This window comes from Sinocyclocheilus anshuiensis, unplaced genomic scaffold (genome assembly GCF_001515605.1).
Source record: "Sinocyclocheilus anshuiensis isolate Anshui unplaced genomic scaffold, SAMN03320099.WGS_v1.1 scaffold459, whole genome shotgun sequence".
Taxonomy (NCBI): domain Eukaryota; kingdom Metazoa; phylum Chordata; class Actinopteri; order Cypriniformes; family Cyprinidae; genus Sinocyclocheilus; species Sinocyclocheilus anshuiensis.
In genome coordinates, this window is record NW_015548216.1 from 196,252 (window position 1) to 210,551 (window position 14,300).

At 40.8% G+C, this 14,300-nt stretch overlaps 2 protein-coding genes across 3 annotated transcripts in view; both read right to left on the bottom strand.

The window, feature by feature from the left end:
• Positions 1–3,204, bottom strand: part of LOC107653896 (NF-X1-type zinc finger protein NFXL1) — a 20,533-nt gene extending 17,329 nt beyond the window's left edge. The window contains 8 exon segments of the mRNA XM_016440762.1: positions 281–395; positions 471–571; positions 658–819; positions 1,122–1,300; positions 1,370–1,500; positions 1,599–1,711; positions 2,434–2,691; positions 3,130–3,204. Coding sequence (XP_016296248.1) covers positions 281–395; positions 471–571; positions 658–819; positions 1,122–1,300; positions 1,370–1,500; positions 1,599–1,711; positions 2,434–2,689 — 1,057 coding nt within the window. The 5' untranslated portion in view covers positions 2,690–2,691; positions 3,130–3,204.
• Positions 3,205–4,358: 1,154 nt separating this feature from the next.
• Positions 4,359–12,177, bottom strand: LOC107653899 (cyclic nucleotide-gated channel rod photoreceptor subunit alpha-like). 2 transcript variants are annotated; one of them, XM_016440766.1, is made up of 8 exons: positions 11,930–12,177; positions 11,406–11,513; positions 11,230–11,292; positions 10,927–11,148; positions 10,623–10,727; positions 10,428–10,534; positions 8,568–9,718; positions 4,359–5,167 (listed from the first exon to the last, which is right to left on the bottom strand). In XM_016440766.1, the coding sequence occupies exons 4-8, from the start codon at positions 11,091–11,093 to the stop codon at positions 4,925–4,927; spliced, it is 1,773 nt and encodes a 590-aa protein (XP_016296252.1). In that variant the 5' UTR covers positions 11,094–11,148; positions 11,230–11,292; positions 11,406–11,513; positions 11,930–12,177; the 3' UTR covers positions 4,359–4,924. The 2 variants fall into 2 exon arrangements, with proteins under 2 accessions (XP_016296252.1, XP_016296251.1); XM_016440765.1 differs by having other exon boundaries at positions 11,406–11,530.
• Between the last annotated feature and the right edge of the window lie 2,123 nt (positions 12,178–14,300).

The following is a 14,300-nucleotide window of genomic DNA, read 5'->3' on the forward strand; positions in this document are numbered from 1 at the left end:
CTGTTATGCTGATGATACTCAGCTCTATATTTCTTCGCAGCCCGGCGAAACATACCAATTTGAAAAACTAACAGAATGCATAGTCGATATAAAAAACTGGATGAAGACTAATTTCTTACTGTTAAATTCTGATTATTGGACCAAAAACCTCCGCATGTAATAACCTAGAACACTGTCTAACACTCGATGGCTGCTCTGTCAATTCTTCGTCATCAGTTAGGAACCTAGGTGTGTGTGTGTGTGTGTGTGTGTGTGTGTGTGTCTTTGTGTGTGAACGTACTTGTCTTGCCACAAGAACAGGAGCGATTTCCAGCACGAGGACATTCTCCACACACACCTGCGTGACACACACGCTCACATGTGTGATTCCTACAGGACAGCGGACGACCACACACCTGCAGAAACACACACACAGCCGTTAAACACACACACACACATCAGACAGCCGTTACATACACACACTCTCACACCTGGTCACAGTGCCACTCTGGACTGGCACACGGTCGCTCCGCTCGCTGCCAGCCGCACGCACACGTCTGCAGACTGGCCCTCGGACACGGAGCACAGTCACCTGACCATGAGAGAGAGTGAGTGACTCGACTCACCACAGCACTTCTGCCTGAATACACTCATCCGTCAGTGTGAGGTGTGTGATACCTGCGTGACAGCTGTTTGCACAGGTGTGTATTCGGCACAGAAGCATCCGTCTGCAGATCTGTGCGCAGCTCCATGCTTTAGCGCTGCAGCGGCGCGGAACACGAGACGACTTCTCACACAGACAGGAAACACTCACCATCTTAGGACAGGGGGGGCACGGACCTGAAACACACACACACACGCACACACAGACAGAGAGAAACACACACACAGACAGAGAAACACACACGCACGCACGCACACACACACACACACACACACACACACACACACAGAGAGAGAGAGAAACACACACACACACAGACAGACCACATTTGGTTTTACATGAAAATGATTCATGAATGAAATATAACTCAAGTTTTCTTTTAGTGTCACTCTGTGTGTGTGTGCGCTTCTCTCTGTCTGTGTGTGTGTTTCTCTTTGTCTGTCTGTGTGTGTGTGTTTCTCTGTCTGTGTGTGTGTACCTGGATGACACAGCAGCAGGCAGCGATGTCCACATGATGGTCTGAACTCGCGCTCACACACCTGGCCACAGGAATGTGGGAGGAGCCAGGGATCTGGCACAGGCTCCGCCTCCTTCCCGCAGTAACAGTAGTATCTGGTGGGAGTCTGGTGAGGACTGTACTCATACCTGCACTTGGGACTGATGCAGACAGAGAGCTGTGACGTGACGCTCCAGCGCTGGGAACGCTGTGATTGGTCAGATACTCACCACGGCCACGGGTGATCTTTTTTGCCAAAATCCTCGTCGGTCACTGAGGACACCAGGAAGATAGAGTCTTTGGCCCATTTCTGAATGCAGGTGATGTGGAAAATACAATAACAGGCCACACAGCTCCACACCTGAGACACGGAGAGAGCAGACAAGCTGAGCGCGAGTGTGTGTGTGTTTATGAGTGTGTGTGTGTTTATGAGCGTGTGTGTGTGTCTGTGAGTCTCACGGCCTGTGTTCTCCTGACAGACGCGATGCAGATCAGACACGTGACTCCTCCAGACTGACACACTTCATGTAAATAATGACGCGTCTTCTCCAGCAGACGGATGTCAGTGTCACCTGAACACACACACAGAGACATATTTCTCCTCCTCTCTCACTAAATATTTGATATATAAATATATATATGTGTTTGTAAAATGGCACAGCTTTTTAAATATCTGAATGTACACTTAACGTCAGTCAAGCGTTATAATTATATGATGATAGAACTTCAGTAATTAGAATAACCACGTATGAATGCATATTAGTCATTTTAACTGAATTTAGAACTGGTGGTGGTGCTTAAGATATTGTTGGTCATTCAGTATTTCTGTAAAAAAAAAAGGGAGAAAAAACTAATAATAATAATACGGATAAGATAACAATACTACGAATTCTACTACTAAGCACAATATAAAACGCAGTAAGGATTAATGAGCTGCTGGATTCATGAATATTAATCAGGTTGTGTGCGTTCGCTCAAACTGATTCGCTGAAATCAAAACAGGGACGATAATAGGTGAGCGCCAGCCAATGAGATTGTCGTTTGCGCATTAGCTCCACCCACTACAGGAGAAACCGGCAGTTCTTAAAAGCTGAAGAATTCTAAAGGAACGCCGTTATTTTGAAGCACTCAGTCAGAATGTTCGGTGAGTGAAAATATATCTGTGCTAAACTTCTACTGTGCCTCCACTGTTGAGTAAAATCTGAGAATGTATTAGCCAGTGGCTACTAGTACACATCAGAGTGAAGGTTTACTGGCACTGTAGAGGGTTGTGACAGGAGTGTGAGGCCAGGACCTGAGTGAATGGTGTACGGAGACAGAGCTGACTGGAGAATCTTCCCCTGCTTCCCTCCTTCTTCACTAACATCATCCTCATCCTCAGAGGAAGAGCTGCGTGGCTCTGTGGCCAGTCTCCGGGCAGCCGCCTGGTCACACCTCCTGATCTCCTCAAACCTGGACTGAGACGAACCTCCTCCTCTGACCTCTGACCCCACATCTCCAGGAGGACGGTGACCCCGTCCCCGACCCCGCTGCCTCCACGCCGCATCCATGACTGAGAAAACAACAGAGAAGACCAGGGTCCAGAACACTGGGAAACCACTGAAGAAACATGGTGAATCACCCACCCAATATGGTAAAACAGTGTAAAAACCCCAAACAAACACCATTAAACCACTAAAATGAGTAGAACTGCAACATGAAACTGTCAAATCACTAATGAAACGCAGCAAAAAGGTGAAACATGGTGAATGAGAGTAAAATCAGTGACAAAACAACGTAAGATCTCTAATGAAACACGGTAAAACATGGTAAAGTCATTGACAAAAACTAAAACACGGTGAAAGCGTTACAGAACACGTCAGCTTTCAATAAAAGCGACCGTTCCAATTGCTAAACTTTTAATTAGTAATTGAATTAATCAGTTTATAATCATGAGGTAATATGCAAGAAATGTTAAGAAAAATGATTTGATATAAATAAAGAGTCTTACTCTAACGATCAGCCCTGGAATCAGGACGCATGAGGAAGACGGTAGCGCCGAAGAGCATGATGGGAGATGTAGTCGTTAACAGAGCGCGGTGAGGCGGAATCCTCTCGTAAAAACTACAACTCCCGTCAGCATTCAGAAAGCGTCATTCAATGACACGTCCGCCTGTCATATTACCAGTCCATCATTAGTAAAGGAAAAATAAACGTACACTACCAGTCAAAACTTTTTGTACAGTAAGATTTTTAATGTTTTTTAAAGAATTATCTTCTGCTCACCAAGCCTACATTTATTTGATCCAAAATACAGAAAAAACAGTAATATTGTGAAATATGTTTACGATTTTAAATAACTGTTTTCTATGTGAATATCTGTTAAACTGTAATTTATTTCTGTGATGCGCAGCTGTATTTTCAGCATCATTACTCCAGTCTTCAGTGTCACATGATCTTCAGAAATCATTCTAATATGCTGATTTGCTGCTCGAGAAACATTTCTGATTATTACTATTATCAGTGGTGTATAAAGTACCTGAAAGCCATACTTAAGTAAAAGTACAGATATCTTACCAGAAAATGACTTTGGTAGAAGTTGAAGTCACCGTTTAGAACATTACTTGAGTAAAAGTCTTAAAGTATGTGATATTTATTGTACTTAAGTGCGAAAAGTATTTTTTAAATCTTAAACGTACTTAAGTAATTATATAAATATAAAAAGCATACAGAAGCATTTTTAGGTTAAAGAAATCATTACATTTATTTAGCAAGAATGCTTTAAATTTATCAAAAGTGATGATAAAGACATTTATGTTACTGTAGATTTCTATTTCAGATAAATGCTGCTCTTCTGAACTTTCTATTCATCAAAGAAACTTGAAAAAATTCTACTCAGCTGTTTTCAATAATAATAATAATAAATGTTTTTGAGCAGCAAATCAGAATAATAGAATGATTTCTGAAAGATCGTGTGACTGGAGTAATGATGCTGAAAATCCAGCTTTGATCACAGAAATAATTACAGTTTAACAGATATTCAAATAGAAAACAGCTGTTTTAAATAGAAAAAATATTTCAAAGTTGTACTGTTTTTGCTGTACTTTGGATCAAATAAATGCAGGCTTGGTGAGCAGAAGAGACTTCTTTAAAAACATGACAAATCTTACTGTTCAAAAACTTTTGACTGCTAGTGTACATAGAATAAGAGCGTCAAAACACAAACGCCATATGAAAGGGTCTGGTCAGAAATTCTTTATTGAAGATGTATTTAAAAATTTTTTACAGCCCATTTAGTTCTCTGATTAAACTTTTAACTGATATTGCTAGAGCAGCATCATTATTAGTTATACTCTCTAAGTATAAATGTTGATTAGAAGAGGTTTGACTGAAACTAGATCATACAGACTTTTGCTAACAAAAAGGATTAATTTTATCTTTATATTCTCTCATGATAGACATGACAGAATAAAAATAATGATCAGTACTAACCACAGATACATGCTGTGAACATCAATCATCTGTTCAGTGGTTTACATTTGCGTGCTACCAGTCGCAGGTAGACGGAAGAACCAAACAAAGATTTCTCAGATTTCTTCTTCATTCACACACTGCTGTGGTAGACTGACAGCCCAGGATAAATCTGATGTGTATCTACGGTTTTATCCATCCCCACAAATCCAGTCCAAACCACAGGCGGACCACAAAATATACAAGGCTTCTGTTCAAAGTTCTAAAACTAATTTGTTTAATCAGGTTTGTCTGCAGCTTTTCTTCTGGGTCTTTGATTAACTGCAGCTTTCGTCCTATTCCTTCTCTTCTTTCCTCTCCGGGTCCAGCATCTCAGAGAGCGCCGCTCCGTCTGTCATCTTCTTTTCTAATTTAGTCACGCGCTTCTTCAGTTTGCCTTCTGTGGCTTCATGTTTGGTTAAGAGGCGGGCGAAGCACGTCTGAAGGTCATCCAGCACGCTGCCGATCTTCACCACCTTTTCCTCCATGTCTTTGGGATCGGGACCCTGCTTGGCCAGCTCTAAATCCAGAAGATTGTCCTATGGATAAAAATTATAAAACATTAAAAGAGTGAATCCACACTTTTATTGCTTCTGCTTAGTGTTTATGTGACCCTGGACCACAAAACCAGTCATAATGGTCAACTTTTTGAAATTTGAAATTGTTAGGATAGGACAATATTTGGCTGAGATACAACTATTTGAAAATCTGGAATCTGAGGGTGCAAAAAAATCAAAATATTGAGAAAATCGCCTTTAAAGTTGTTCAAATGAAGTTCTTAGCAATGCATATTACTAATCAAAAATGAAGTTTTGATATATTTACAGCAGGAAATTTACAAAATATCTTCATGGAACATGATCTTTACTTAATATCCTAATGATTTTTGGCATAAAAGAAAAATGGATAATTTTGACCCATACAATGTATTGTTGGCTATTGCTACAAATATACCCCAGCGACTTAAGACTGCTTTTGTGCTCCAGCGACACATAAATGCATTCCAGACAGCATGCATGATGCCTGAGTAGAGCATTTGGAAGGGAAATCTCTGAAATATCAGCGCACACTGACAGCGCTGCAACATCAGGCAGAAGCCCAGGTTTGTCACAACACATATCCAGTGCGATGAAGTCCACGACTGCTCTTTGATCTTATACTACTAGAAAAGGTTTAATAGTTCATATACTTTTTTGAGGAACTGACAGCATGCAGAATATGGCTGTCTTTAGCGCACACATAAGTGGCATTGCAATGCGCAGCTGCGGTTGAAAACTAACTCTGCTAACAAGGAACATTCTCAGAACTTCGGCTAACGATATGGTTTTCTCAAAATTATACGTAAACGCTCTTCCAGTAACGTTAATGAACATTTGTTCAGAGTTATCTGCTCTTTACTAATCTTCTCAAAACATTAGCACAAAAATCTTTTTACAATTTCTGAAACATTTTAGTTGGACGTTCATCTAAAGCCCAAAGTATACTTCGGTTTTTATGCAAAATTTATCATCATCAGAATGGTATGTGTGTACAAGCAGAACCTGAATTTTGTGACTGTGTCTTTGTACGTCGCACATGCACATTGACTTGGTTTTGCACTAATCAGTTGCTCCACAACACTACAGAGCACGGAACAACAACAACAACAAAATAGCGGAAACTGCAACAACAATGAGATACCAGCAACTTTTATTGAATGAAGTGTACAAAGACATTTTTATCGCTTATAACTTCTGGAGGAAAACACCGCAGACACTGGACTAAGAAGAATCTTTCTACAGCACATGTGCCAACCGCGTGCGTTCACGCACGATATCAAATGGAGTATACTTTGAAAGGCTACGCATACGACTGTGCTGTACTACAAAACGTCCGGAGAATATTTAAAAATAACATTCCCATAACGTTTGCATGTTCCTTTAACGCAATGATCACCAACCTTTTTAGGCCCAAGATCCCTGACCTCGGCCTTTATGAAAGACAAGATCTACCTATTGAAGAATTGATAGAAAAAGAGTGCCCAGATTGTACTTCCAATTTGAGGCCTTTTATTTAGTATTTTAATTAGTGATGCACCAATCATAGCCGATTCAGAATCAGATTTTCTTTTTTTTCTTTTTTTAACTAGCAAATTGGCTGATTCTGATACTTATTTTTTTAAAGCAAATTTATTTATTGGCTATTTGTTTTATAACAAACAGACTGGCCTTAAATAAAAAATATCTGTAGCCATTTGAAATTAGAGGTAACCACTGCATTTTAATCACGATACAAACAAAGATGCTACACACATGTTGCATGAGCAGTTGTTTTTTTTTAAATAGATTGTATAATTTCAGGATTTAAAGCAAAAACAGAATGGTCTGACTTTAGGTTTTATTTATTTATTTATTTATACATAAAACATATCTGCATGAAACAAAAACAGCAGGTCTGAATGAGACACAAATACACTCTCTGCCAGCAGGTGGCACTTATGAACCAGCCGCGATATAGCGTTTCCTTGGTTACCGCTGTAAACAAAGCAGAGCTGCGCTTTATACAGAGATAAGAGAAGTAAACGCCATTGCCATCGAAACTTTTCTCAAGACAGTTCCCTTGAGTGATACTGCTACAGTATTTTCTCTTCTTTGTGCTCGCCTTCAGCATCTCTGGCCTCTGTTAAGTTCCTGTGCGTGATGTATTTTTCTTTATCACTGTCTCAGTAGTTACCGAAAATAACAGGAAAATACAGTACAAAGAAAGGAGAAATGTAATGCATTTTTGTACTTATTTTAGTGTTATTTTCGGGATCTACTTGGACAGTGATAAAGATCGGTTGGCGATCATGAAGAATTTATTTTTTGTTCCCACTCTTATTGACCGTCATGCCGCGTGGTACCGGTTGACTCTACATAGGGTTCGATGCAGTGTTAATTTTGACAGCAAATTTTGATTTAGTTTTAGTCATAATCTTTTGACTAAAATACCATTTAGTTTTAGTCATATTTTAGTCATCTGAATTGTTTTTAGTTTTAGTCTAGTTTTAGTCGACTAAATATCATAAGGTTTTAGTCGACTAAATCTACAGTAAATATAGTGGGCTAAAATCTAATGGGTTTAGTTACAGTGCATTTATTAAGCATTTCTCTAAAATTTCCAAACTCATTATATAGGTTTGATATTAAGGTTTTATCATGATAGACAACGATTTAACTGCGGTGACACACAACATGCCTTTATGTTCAAATTAAATAAAACCACTTCTCATAAAGAACAAGAACATGGTCTTCTTTTTAATGAAATACCAATGGTTATATAGGCTAATTATGCATTCTTTATAGCAACTTGTTTACCATATTCTTCATTCTTTCAAGGAGACATATCTATTTATATAAATAAATTTAGATTAATCTTTAGGGCTACTAAAGTTTTTCAGTCAAGAGCAGTGCATGATTTTCTGTCTTTCTGTTGTTGCTTGATTAACATCAATGATTTGGATAATAGCAACTAAATTAGGCTGCTGTCTCTTTAAAACCGAATGCACCGCTGCAATGGATGCAATGTACTGATACACGTTCTCCCTGCTGTTTACGTTCACTTAAGACGTAATCAACTGTGTTTACGTGAATACTCGTCAAAACGGACAATTCAACATCATTTTGTGTGTAATTCTCCGTTCAGCAGCAAGTGTATGTTAGCTTATGTCCCGCCGGTTCATATGTACGCATCTAACCTCCGAACCACGCAGCAGATTCGTTCTGAATGAATCTCTTCCCAAATCATCCCTCCCTAACATTTTCGTCTCATTTTTATTTGTTGACGAAAATGTCAATAGCTTTACGTCATAGTTTTTGTCATTCAAAAATAGTTTTAGTTCATTATTGTCTCGTTGTCGCCAGTGAAATTAACACTGGATCGATGCATTACTCTCTCGAGGCCGTTTACTGAACCGCATACCTTCATAAGGATTTGTCGTCCCTTCTCCTCCAGCATGGCCTTGGCGTCCGGATATTCGGTCAGTGCCTCCATCAGATCGTCTTTGGACAGGCAGAAGAGGTCAGAATAGCCGATGCTGCGGATGTTGGCGGTTCTTCGGTTGCCTGCCCTACTGCCCTTGATGTTGAGGATGCTGATCTCTCCGAAGTAGCTGCCGTCGCTCAGCACCACGAACTGCGTGACTCCGTCATCGGCCACCACGGCCAGTTTTCCTTCCTTAATGATGTACATCTCGCGGCTGATGTCACCCTTCTTGCAGATGTAGTCTCCGGGACTGTAGACCTGCGGCTGAAGCTTCAGCACCAGCTCCACCAGCAGCCCGGCCTCGCAGTCCGCGAAGATGCGCACCTTCTTCAGAGTGTCCAGGTGGACATTTATAGCGATCTCCACCCGCAGCTTGTCCGGCAGGTACTTCAGCACTTCCCTCTCGTCCACCGCTTTCTTGTTGGTCCACAAGAAATCGAACCACTTGATGACCCGTTTCTCCAGGTCTTTGGTGACCTTTCGGAAGCTCATGTACTGTTTGATAGCGTCAATGCGAGCCTGGAAATCCGCTCGCGCCGCGTTGGCGTTGGTGATCATGGAGCCGACATTACCGACGATGGTGGCAAAAATCAACACGCCGACCAAGAAGTCCGTCACCACAAAGAAGTACTCTGAATTTTTGACAGGGGGCGGCGTTTCGCCGATGGTGGTGAGCGTGAGCATGGACCAGTACATGCTGTATGCGTACTTTCTCTCCAACCGGCCAAACTCCGGGTTCGAGATGTCCGGATACACGAAAGCGTCCGACCCGAAGCCAATGGCCTTGGAGAAGGAGTAATACATGCAGGCGTTCCAGTGGATGATGATCACGATGTACATGACGAGGTTGGAGATTCGGAACAGGTTGGGAAAGTTAGTCCGTGTTTCGGTGCGCTGGAAAAACTCGAACAAGCGGTTGACCCTCAGTAGCTTGTTCATGCGAATCTCAGGGTAGTTCAGACCGAAGTAGAAGTAGAAGATGTCGGTCGGAACCATAGAGGCCAGGTCCAGCTTGAACTGGACGCTCTGCGTGTAGCGATCGCGAAGTTTCTTCTCATCCTTCACCAACAGCCCCTGCTCCAGATATCCTGCAGACGAACACAAACACACCGAGATTTCAAGTCGTCACCTTTATTTATAGAGTGCTTTTAACAATACAGATTGTGTTAAAAAGCAGCTTTACAGTATTAAATAGGAAAAATAGTGTGAAGTAATACAAAACAGTAAACACTCAATTTTCAGTTAAAGTAAATTCTGTCATGACAACTCTCAGAGGGATTTGCATGGTAATATACACATGACAATGTTAATGTATTTGGTCTTGGTGGAATAGATCTGCTACACTGCTGCTGCTGCCAATACATCCACAACATGCTGCTGTGAGCATGTAAGAAATACTGCTGCTGCACATATAACATACATAAAATAACCCCCATATAGCATACATGAATCACCTCGTAGCAGATCTATACAGGTGGAGCTGGGGAAGGTGGAGGGTTTCTGAAGTGCACTGCTACTGCTACAGCAAGCACTAGTCATATATTTGAATGTTGAGCAGCGAGCTCATTGGCTACCGATACATCAGCTGTGCCATGTGATAATGATGTCATTAGGTCAGATTAAGTTAGACCTATCGGACTGCGTCGTCTAGAGTTTCATGCTAGAATTCTGTATTTTGTCATTGATTCAGTGATGTCATCGTCCAGCTCAGTTCAGTTCAAGTAGTGTCTGTGCACTCAAGTTGACGATATGATTTCAACACGCTCGGACGTTTCTCCTGATGGAGCTGGAACTCACCTGTCCTGGTCCTGAACACCATGTCCAGCAGGTACACCAGATCTGATAAGAAATCCAGGATGAACCAGTTCATCAGAAAGTCCGACTGCAGCTCCTCAAAGCAAGCTCTGAGAGACAGATAAAGAGAGAGTCGAGCTGAGATCCACGGACTAAACTATCAGAGAGCAGAGTGTTGTTTTGTGACGTGACAGGCACCTCGCTATGATGAGAACCCAGTTGTACATCACAGGACACGTGATCATGAAAAGCCAGTTGTAATACATGTTTCCTGCCGGATCCACAACCTCAATCTCCTTTGGTCTGGAACACAAGAGTATAGAGTTATAGAGACTAAATGCAGAACAGTAACAGTTCCAACACGCATCCCATCTCCCAACGAACAGATAATGATTCTCTATTGGCATAAAAATTACATGCTTCACCTTTAACAAATATACAATATCAAAAACAAAGAGACAAAGATGATGGAGTCTGACAGTCTAAACAAAGATGAACCTACGGTTCTTTCTTCTCTTTCTCTTTCTCTTTCTCTTTCTCTTTCTCTTCTGCTTCTTTTTTCTTTTCCTTCTCCTTTTTTTCCTTCTTCTCTTTTTTCCTGGAACAACACAAATATGTAGAGTAAACCATCAATGAATGAATGAATGAAGCGAATGTTTGAAAAATCATCTCATCTTACTCTTTCTTCTCCTTTTTTTCTTTCTTTTTCTTCTTCTTTTCCTCTCTGTGAATATAAGACACATAATGATAAAGCGGTCAAAGCACCTGAAGCATAAGTGTGTGTTGTGTGTGTGTATGAACTCACTCTTCATTGTTATTGCTGTTGTTGGTGTTGAAGTAAGGTCCAGCTTCTGGGTGCTTCTCTTCTCTTCAGAAAAAAAAGTCAAATCAATAACCGATAACTTATCGATCATTCACCAACCACTGATTTCTATCCGAGATAATAATCCATTTATCCGTCACCCATAATGCATTGCTCACATAATGTCCTCTGCGGCCATCGCAACCTGCTCCACCCCCTCCAGAAGAAATGTGGGCGGGGCCAGAGGCCTCACTCGAGCAGACATCACGGCTGATTGGTCAGGCCACCTGTCCGTTACACAGTACTGCAGAAAAATCCACATTTCACATTTTAGAAACTGTGCAGATGCAGTTCACAGCAACTGAGATTTAGATTCTCTTCCATATTTTTCAGTATCAGAAAGCAGTTATAATAAACTTGTTATTTTAACTGGACAACTCAAAATAGAAAAAGCCGAATAAACACTTTTACTAAAATGAACAATGTCCCAAGTTTTAAAAAAGAAAGACAACAAGCAGTACCAGATTTATGTTCTGCTGAAATTTTAGAAGTAAAAATCTCTCAGTATGTCATGAACACAAGCAGCACAGTCTCTGCAGCCTTATCTTCCCTTTTATTTTCATCCGATGATGAAGTGTAAATATATCTAAATAAAATGAAATAATAATAACAAATCGAGCAGTTGGTATCCGTCAGTACTCACCTTCTGCTGCCTTCACACACCTGAGCGCCACACTGACATCCTCATCATCATCATCCTCATCATCATAGTCACAGGTGTGCCAGCGAAAGCATGAGCTCATTCTCTCACACACAAAAGCATGAGAGTATGTTTGGGATAAACCTGGAACGCTGATAATTTTGTTGAGTATTCCCAACGATGGCGGACCACGAGAGAATTTCAGAGTGGCACAGCAGGATTTGGGATTACACAGATGACAGTCACCAGGTCACTCGCCTGAGCAAATCAATTGAGAATCTGAGACAGAAAAACCACAGGCTTCCTCATGAAGTCAATATCAACCAGAGGACTGAGAGACGGTTCATGCAGCCCTCGTTTGAGCTCTCAGTCTCAAGTGTGTGCTGATCAGAGTAAGAGTTTGCATTCGCTCTGCCACAGACAAACTTACAGTGAAACATCAGTGTTCCCCGTGTGTCTTCTTTAGTGTGTTTCGTGTGTTTGTGTTCGTTATTTTGCGATGTTCACCTTGAGTGCAGCAGGTTGAGAGATTATCTGTCTGATAATGTGCCTGTCAGCTCTCTCCACTGATTACCATAAACCCGTTAATCCTGCAGCGTTCAGGTTAACTTAACACTTCATCCGTGTTAAAGACTCTACCAGAGGAAATAGATACAGGCACCTCATCACAGCATCATCACATTATTTTACCTGTGAATGTGAAAATAGTTCTCTAATAACTATTGTTATCATCTAATAGGTATGGAATCAGCATTTTTTTTTTCAAGTACTTTGCTGTATTGTTATAAGATATGAACCTCTACAGTTTAAATCTTAAAGAACTTTGTGTCACGGAGGACAACATCTGCTCATTTCTCATTAAGTTCACTATTTTTACCCACAATTCTTTAAATAATAGAACAGATTAAAACTTCTAGGTTATTTACTACAGGAACAAACCGTTATCAGTAAATAAACATCGAATGACTTGGGAAACACACCAACAGAGGACGGCACCAGACTTTAATGTAAATAAACGAATCCACTGAACGGCAATGCTACTGAGGTCAAAGGTCACACATATCCAGAGGAAATGCCAAGTTCTCACAGTAACTCACATCCTGAAAATAACGATCAGCAGTTCGATCTCACTCCAGTGTTATTCCAAGGCAAATAACAGAAACAGGATAAGCACAATTCATTTGTCTCGTTTATCTGCTAGTGTCTCGTGTGTGTAATCAGACAGAATTCACCTCCTCTGTTGACTTAAATAAAGTAAAACCTCAGTGTTTCTTTGTTACTCGCTTGTTTTCCGAAGTATAAACTTTAATAGGAGAGTTAGGTTTAAAACTGCAGTGATTGTTGGGTACGCCACTGAACTACAGTGACAGTAAAGAGAACTGAATGACATATCTGGGGCTTTAATATTCATTGAAAATTAATTATTATTAAAAAATTAATATTCATTGTATGGAATTAGCTATGAACAGCTGAGCTTGCTGAATAATTTGAACTGAATAATGACACCATATTGTCTGTAGAGCTGCTTTATGGCTGAAATAGAAGCTGTAATTATAACCGAACTTATTTTAGAAATCAGCACAGGAGGCATCAGTGAAAGGCCTTTGATTTTCTGATCAGTGGGTGTTTTTCCTCTGGCGTGTTTGTGGTCAGAGGCCTTCCTCTGTCTGCCCCGAGCGTCCGGCCACGCTGCAGCAGGGGTCCAGGGCCGGGATTGGGCCCCGTGCCCTACATCACACCCATGCTGGGTGAACCCACGCTGATGAACCATATAGATCACCTGAGAAAACACACATCTCATCATGGGACAATCCATAAACTGTCTCTTTTAGGGAAGACGTGCAGGGAACAGCTCACGCAAACATGAAAATTACGTTACTGTACATATTCAGTAGAACGTGATGCTCTCAAGACTGATAAAAAAACAATGATAGCTTTATGTAATGAGAAAAAAAATTGCACTGTCCAGTCACTGTCCGCTTTTATTGTGAGAGAAAAAAGCAGCATGAACATTTGGCTAAACATCTCCTCATGCTCCACAGATAAAAAGATTATTATTTAAATTTTTTGTTCAATGAATCTTTGTGTGTGTTTGTGTGCGTGTGTGTGAGTGTGAGTGTGTGTGTGTGTGTGTTTGTGTGTGTGTGTGAGTGCGCGTGTGAGTGTGTGCGCGTGCGTGCGTGCGTGTGTGTGTGTGTGTACCTGGTATTTATCACGTTATGGGGACCAAATGTCCCCACAAGGATAGTAATACTAGTACATTTTGACCTTGTGGGGACATTTTTGAGGTCCCCATGAGGAAACAAGCTTATAAATCATACAGAATTAGTTTTTTTAAAATCTAAAAATGCAGAAAGTTTCCTGTGAGGGGTAG

Excerpts from the sequence above, each read along its gene's own strand:
- LOC107653899 (XM_016440766.1), bottom strand. The coding sequence starts at position 11,093 with ATGATTTTTCAAACATTCGCTTCATTCATTCATTCATTGATGGTTTAC. Across the intron at positions 10,535-10,622 it reads TGGGTTCTCATCATAGCGAG|AGCTTGCTTTGAGGAGCTGC; the intron begins GTGCCTGTCACG and ends TCTGTCTCTCAG. Across the intron at positions 9,719-10,427 it reads GGTGTTCAGGACCAGGACAG|GATATCTGGAGCAGGGGCTG; the intron begins GTGAGTTCCAGC and ends GTTCGTCTGCAG.